The following is a 6,863-nucleotide window of genomic DNA, read 5'->3' on the forward strand; positions in this document are numbered from 1 at the left end:
GATTATGACTGGGATATGCCAATGTCTGCTGGGACTTAAACCCAGAGGTTCACCCATGGATGGCACTCTCTGGCATGTCCTTGAGTATAGATAGAAAACAACTATATTACCTCCTTTCGAGGACCTTGCAACCTAGAACAAGGACAGATTAATTAAGCCTCTACTCTTTAAATAGGTAGAAGAGAGGAGTAGTTCATCCTGTTAGTCTGAAGTCAAGCACAGAGTGGGGCAGGGTGGTACCTCAGAGACTAACTGGTTCAGAGAGGCATAAGCTTTTGTAGGTGACAGCCTTCTTCATCAGAAGCATCTGGTAGGGACTTTGTCAGAAAGCTCACTTGTTTCTGATTCAGTTAGTCTCTAAGGTACCACCATGCCCTGTCTTCTGCCATGGAGGGAGTATACAGTGGTTAGGGACTGGGCTGGGACTTCAGGTGACTCGAGTTCAGTTCCCTGCTCTTCCACAGGCTCCCTGTGTGACCTGAGGAAGTCACAGTGTCTTGGAGCTCACCTATGCTGCCAGGGTGACAAGGCCCAGCGCTGCGGGCTTCGGTATGTCCTGTATGCTTGCTGCAAACCTGGAAGTTCAACAGTGAAGCTGTTCCAGGCTGGGCTGTCACAGCTCTTAGGCCTTCTACAAATCAAGGGCTTGAGTCTGCAGAGGGACAAGTCTGCAGTGGCCTCCCTGATTTATTTCTAGGGTTGGAGTGTACCTGCAGACAAGGATAACTGGGACATGCTTGAGCTCCTCAGTGCCAGGCACATCACCCTGGTGATGTGTCTCAGTTCCCATCTGTATACTGGAGATATAGGCACAGCCCTGCCTCAAGAGAGGGGGGTGTTATGAAACAGATGCTCAGAAATTATGCTGATGGGGCCAGACTGACAAGAGGCTTCTCTTTGGTGGGGATCAATCCTGTTTCTCCTCCCCGACCCTTGCAGGTGGAGCCCTGCGAGCGTGCCAGGTACTGGGCAGGGCAGGTAGAAGGCTTTGCTGTTGAGCTCACGCTGACGTGATGCAGCTCAGCCACCCAGGGAGGCACCAGCTGAGAGCCAAGGAAAAACAAGCAGGAAGCTGTTAATTTGCTGAAATTCTGCAGATGAGGGATGTCTGCGTCAGCTCCTCTCTTTGATGAATCCAGCCTGTGGTTCCTGCTGTGCTGGAGATCAGAGCTGGCAGGCTGTGGAGGAAGGGTCAGGAGCACAGGCTGAGTGAGGGTGAGGAATGTGCTGGGAAGGGGCATGGCTCCGCTCTTTGCTGGATGGACTCCTGGCTGCAGTTGTATCTCATGTGCCTCTTTGCCAGACAGCAAAGCAATGTGAGCAGCTCTGAGGAAGATGCTGTATGCAATGGCTGCCCCATCGACCCATCCCTCATCTTCCTTAATGGAGAATACTGTCCAGAGCTTGAGGGGGAAGGCCGGGATGAGGAAGACCCCTGGGTCAGTGGGAGCTCAGGTCACATCTGCATGGGGTGGGGTGAGCAGCTCAGGCTGCGTAGAGCAGGAAACGAAAACCTGGGCTATATAATGGGGTGCTCAAGGAGTGTATGGGGAGAGGGAATTTGAGCTGGCAGGCGTGGGGTACTGCACCAGGGGTGGGTTGAAATGCAGGAGACACGTAACAGTACTGTACTGGTTTACTGTGCATACCCCTTTGAAGGTCTGGGTTCAAAGCCAGTCCACCGTTTGTTCGCTCTTCCTGGGCTTTCAGCATCCCTCCTCTGGCAGCTCTTCATCATGTGCTGGTGCGGACCCGCACACTGACTGTGTGGGCAAATGGAGTCTGGTTTGTCAGCACGAGGCCTGGGCTAAGGGGGCAGCAGGAGATCTGTGAGAAATCCAAGACTGAACAACCTTACGTGCCAGGGCTGCACACTCTGCCCTGAGGTGGCCAGCGTTTGTAGCCCAGGGCTTCCATGGGACCCAGCTGATGCCGCTCCACGAACCAACATGACCCAGGAAAACTAGATGCTGGTACCCATCCTTCAGCTAACCTGCTCAGTGCTTTCTCACAGCTCCCAGATGCTCTAGCAGCAGGTGCCTGTGATTGTCAATAGCACAGCCTTGCCTGACATGTTGATGGCTGTTGCTGTAGCACTTGGAGGTTGAGCATAATCCTGTTCGAGTGCCTGGTACTCCATGGGTCTGACTTCTTGCAGAGTGAGTGGGAACATACTGAATTTCATAATGCTTGGCACAAACAAGGTTTGGAGTGCCCGGGGGATGGAGGCTGTCCAGACACCAGGAGCTGCCTTTAAGACAGGCTTGTTAACTAGTTGCTGCCCTTTCTGTAACTTCTCTGCTCTTGTTTTTTCAGGCCCTTGAATGTCACCTTAGTCTTCCAGTCCAAGAGCCAGAGGTTTCTGCGGGTAGGCCTTGCTGTTCCCCTTTTTAGCACAGTGGCAAAACTGAGGGAAATGGTGGCAGAAGAAGGCAAAATCACACCTGACCAGGTAAGTCAGAGGCAGATTTCCCTGTATCCCCTTCCTAAACTCAAATCAGAGAGCTGGCAGGGGTCTACCAGGGGGTCACTCGTTCAGAGCAGCCCTGAGTATGGCAGCAGCCAGGGAGGCATCGGGGAAAGCTGCTCCACACATCTAAGGCTAACAATGCAAGCAGGGACCTGACCTTTATTTCAGTGACACACTTAAAACAGGGCATAAGTTCAAGGTACTATCATCTCATCATATTGTAGGGCAGCATTACAATGTGAAGGTGAGTATTTGAACTAGTCCCCATTTTGTGTCTGATTGCTGGAGACTCAGCCCATGAGCTAGGGTAGTTTTGCATTGGGAGCTGATCTGCAGAGGTCACTGGTCTAATACCATGGGCCCACATCCACACTGTTTCATTACATCATGGTGCTGTAGTGGGGCCATTAATTGAAGCTCAATGGGTATGGGATAGATCCTGACCTTCAGTATAACCTTCACAGACCTTTCTTGTCCACCACAGGTGATCCTGGCAGAGGTGTATCCCAGTGGGTTCCAGCGCTCCTTCCACGATGAGGAGGACCTGAACACCATCATGGAGGGGGACAGCGTGTATGCTTTCCAGGCTCCACTGCCATTCAGCAGGGCTAGCTCATCCCGGCTTTCAGGTACCAGACTCTCTGTTTGCAAGCACAGGGAGGTGGGGACATGCACATCCCAGAAAGCTACATTTTTCAGCTGTATTTGCAAGTGCTTTTTCTGATCCTTGGCTACCAGGGACTCTGACAGCCAGAGTTACCCTTGAAACATCAAAGTCTTTCCCCAGCATGCTTGAAACAGCTGTCGCCCTGCAGTTTTAATGAACAGAAATTGAAATGGGATTTGCTTTGCTCTCACTGGGACAGGGTCCCCAGAGACACTTCACCCCCTCTCTGATGTGCAGTCTTCACAGCTGCTAGGCATACATGAGAAACAATTAGGCAGGCTAAGTCCAAATCGCTTAGATGAGGGAATGTCATGATACCTAGTTTGATGTCCTATTAGCAACAGATGAGCTATACTAAGAGGCAAACAGCCATTCTAGACTGAAAGGGTATGGAGCAGAGTCATTCTTCGCGCATTGATAAAACTCTAGTAGTCTGCTCCCTGGAGATTTTCCAGTGCATGGTATACAGAAAGGACATTGTGGTTGAGGCACTGGGTTTGGTTCTCTGCTCTGCACCAGACATCCTCTGTAGCCTTAGGCAAATCACTTACTCTCTTTGTGTCTTAGTTCCCCGCCTGGAGAATGCGGATGATGATGCTTTCTTTCTCCCTCCCCTTATCTGCCTTGCTTATGTAAACTATGAGCTTCCTGTGTCTGCGCTGAATCCAGAACCACATAGTACTGAATTCATTTTGGGCCTTAGCCCTGATTGTGATAGAATATTTGAGCTACCACAAGTTGGATGTATGAGGGATACTAGAGACAAATATGATTTCCCAGGCAAAGGACTGATTTTAGCAATAAGCAAGCTGTGGGAAGTCATGACTCTACATATCAAGGCAGGCAAGCTCCAGTAGACAGGTGGATCAGGGTGGCCATGAGATTGGTCTTAGGAACACAGGACTGGAAGATACCTCTTGGGCCATGGACAGCAGTCTCCTGCAATCATAGGCAACCATGGGATATTATCCCTTTAAACTGGTCTGGCTCCAGTTGGTTTTTTGGCACTCCTATGGGACTGCTGTTCCAGAACCCCACCACCCTGCTGGTCACACATCTTCTCACTTCCAGCCTAAATTCATTCAGGGCCAGTTTGTACCTAGGTGGTCTTATATCAGCAGTGACCTTTTAGCTTAAATAGCTTCTTCCTCCCGGGTGCTCATCCCCTGCTGTATTTACAGACAGAGTCAGATCCCCTGTGGGAGTGGGGCTGGGCCTGTGGTTTCCTGTCTCCATTCTCTACAGTGGCTTTGGAGAATCAGAGGGGAAGACCTGCTTCAGGGCTTCACATGGAGTCCAGCTGATGCAGTGGCCAGTCCTGGGGATTTCTATCAGTGCTGCAAGGTTACTCCTAGACATGAAGATCACTGGCCCCAGCCACTTCAGACCCACATAATAGTTTAAGTGGGACATAAAGTGGTGCCCAGGGCTTGTGTGGATCCTGAGCACAGGAGTAAATCTCAGAGGCTGTGAAGGTCCAGAATGAATGCCTGACTCCATCAGCACTGATAAGGGTTTTGCAGTTGACTTCAGGAGCTCTAGGTTTTACCATTGAAGTGCCATAGAGACTTGGATCTCTTGTCCTCTACAGGACCAGGCTAAGGAGCAGTGGTAAGTAAATACCCCACTTCAGGAGTAGGCAGGGAGCATGTCAGCCTCTAGGGCTGGCACAGGTGGAAAAGCAGAAACCTCTTAGAGCATCCAATCCTAAGACCAAAGCAGGGTTTTGAGTCTGCACAGCACGTGCTTCATTAGCAAGAAGGCTGTGCAAAGGAGCGCCCCCAGAACATCCTTCCTGAGCACAGCCCTGCTAGGAGTGTGTGCTGGCAGGCAGAACTGCATTCCACCCTGCAGGAAGGAAAATAGGCCCATGCTCAGCAGCAGCTCCAGGCATGCAGGCCTTCTGGTTCCACTGGTTTGATGGTTTATTTGTTCATTAGGAGGATGCTCACTGAGCACCATGAACTCAGCCCTCTTTGTCTGAGAGCCTTCCAGCGCCCATCTCTCTCTGCTGCCTGCCAGAGGCAGGGAATCAGCTTGTGCCAACCAGTAGAAACAAACAAAAATGTACAGCCCTTTCTTAGCCTCTCCCAAGCAAGGATCTCACAGTATGTCTTGAACAACCAGGGCATGATTCTGCTGTTCATTTTCATGCTGCTTAGGGGCCTACTCATGCAGTGGGACCCACTGAAACCAGTCAGGTATCTGGGGAGCAAGGAACTGGACTGTGGGGGTAAGTGTAGCAAAATCTGGTTATGTGGTGGGCTAGAATCATTGTCCCCTTACCTACCAGCCAAATGAGGAAGCTGAGACAGGAGTTCCCAGAGTGCTGAGCATGGCCACTTTTGGTTGAAGTAAAAGTGCTAAACAGTTCTGAAAATCAAACCGCCAGGTGTCCCCAAAACTGTTAACAGGGCTTATTTTTTGCAGATAGTAAGACTGTGGAACTCACTGCCACAGGATGTTGTTGAGGCCAAGACCATAACGGACTCTGAAAAGGCCTTGACATTGTTGGGCAGGGACTGTCTTTTTGTTCTGCATTTCAGCCTCTTATGTGGAATCCCAAATGTTGTGAACAGCTGTTTGTCAAAAAGTCAGGCTTCCTGGGCAGGGCTCAAAAGGCTTCACGGTCAGCTGCAGGAGAGCTCAGTAAAGTCTGGGATTTGCAGGTAGACCCACATGGGAACTCCCCAGCCAGCACAGATCTGCAGACTCAGTCTAGAAATATCACTGCAGCTGACTTCCTTGTGCAATTTCTAGTCGACCTCCTGCTTCTGGCTAGGCTGGTGTTCAGGTCCCTGGCTCCAAAAATAGCAGAGAGAGCTGGGGAGACAAAACAACCTAGGAAGATTAGTGACCTTTTCCAAGCCTAGTGAAAACCTGAGTTTGGGCACTGGAGAATGGTTGGGTTGATTCAGACACTTTCCCTGTCCTTGTTTGTAATAGTTAGGGGTGAAGCCTGGAAACCTCCTTGGGAGCTCTTCACTGCCGGATGCACTTAGACAGCTCAGGGAAGGCAGGGGGAGGATTGAGCCCTCAGACAGAGGCTTCCTTGTCTGTTTATGTGGAGGAACAATTGCGATGCAGAACAGTGTTTAAAGTCTTAGCAGAAAATCCCTTTATTACAGCCCTTCACCTCAGGGCTGCAGATAAAACTCAGCACTGCCTACCGCAGTGCTGACTTCATGATGCACAGAGATAAAGGCAAAACCCTTCATCGATTGATTAACATAGGAACAGCGCCAATGTCAAGAGATCCCATGGAGCAAAGGCGGTTGCCCATCCTAATGTACCCAGCCCATCATCAGACCCTGCAGGAGGACCCCTCCTGCCTTCACTTGCAAAGGACGGGGCAACTCAAAGACTCGCTGGAATGTCATGCTAATTGGCAGGGTTAGTGCTGGCAGTATGAGCCCATGATTCCTGCTAACGGTGACTTAATTAGACACCAGATGGTGTTTAGTAAATGTTTGCGTAAGTAAACATTACATCAGGGTTTGTCATGCAGAACCTCTCCTTGTGCCAGTGCCACCCAGGTTCTTATTAGCTATTGACTGCAGCAGGTAGCTCATCTAGGAAGTGCTTCTTGCACTAGCTTGTCTGTTTGACCCTAGAACAGCCTGTATGTGGCATCTGACTGCTAGAAGTGGTTCAGATGAAATGCGACCTAACCCCACCCCAGAACTGCATTGTACTTGCTTGAGGTTCAAAAAAACATTTGTTCTC

The 6,863-nt window shown here is 50.3% G+C and overlaps 1 protein-coding gene across 2 annotated transcripts in view; it reads left to right on the forward strand.

The window, feature by feature from the left end:
* Nucleotides 1–6,863, forward strand: part of USP43 (ubiquitin specific peptidase 43) — a 261,454-nt gene that overhangs the window by 156,007 nt on the left and 98,584 nt on the right. For both annotated transcript variants that reach the window (XM_019502165.1, XM_019502171.1), the window contains exons 5-6: nucleotides 2,317–2,452; nucleotides 2,955–3,099. In XM_019502165.1, coding sequence (XP_019357710.1) covers nucleotides 2,317–2,452; nucleotides 2,955–3,099 — 281 coding nt within the window. The remainder of the gene's footprint in view (nucleotides 1–2,316; nucleotides 2,453–2,954; nucleotides 3,100–6,863) is intronic.

The sequence above is a fragment of the Gavialis gangeticus genome, unplaced genomic scaffold (genome assembly GCF_001723915.1).
Source record: "Gavialis gangeticus isolate Ggan-Ray unplaced genomic scaffold, GavGan_comp1, whole genome shotgun sequence".
NCBI classification, from domain to species: Eukaryota; Metazoa; Chordata; order Crocodylia; family Gavialidae; genus Gavialis; species Gavialis gangeticus.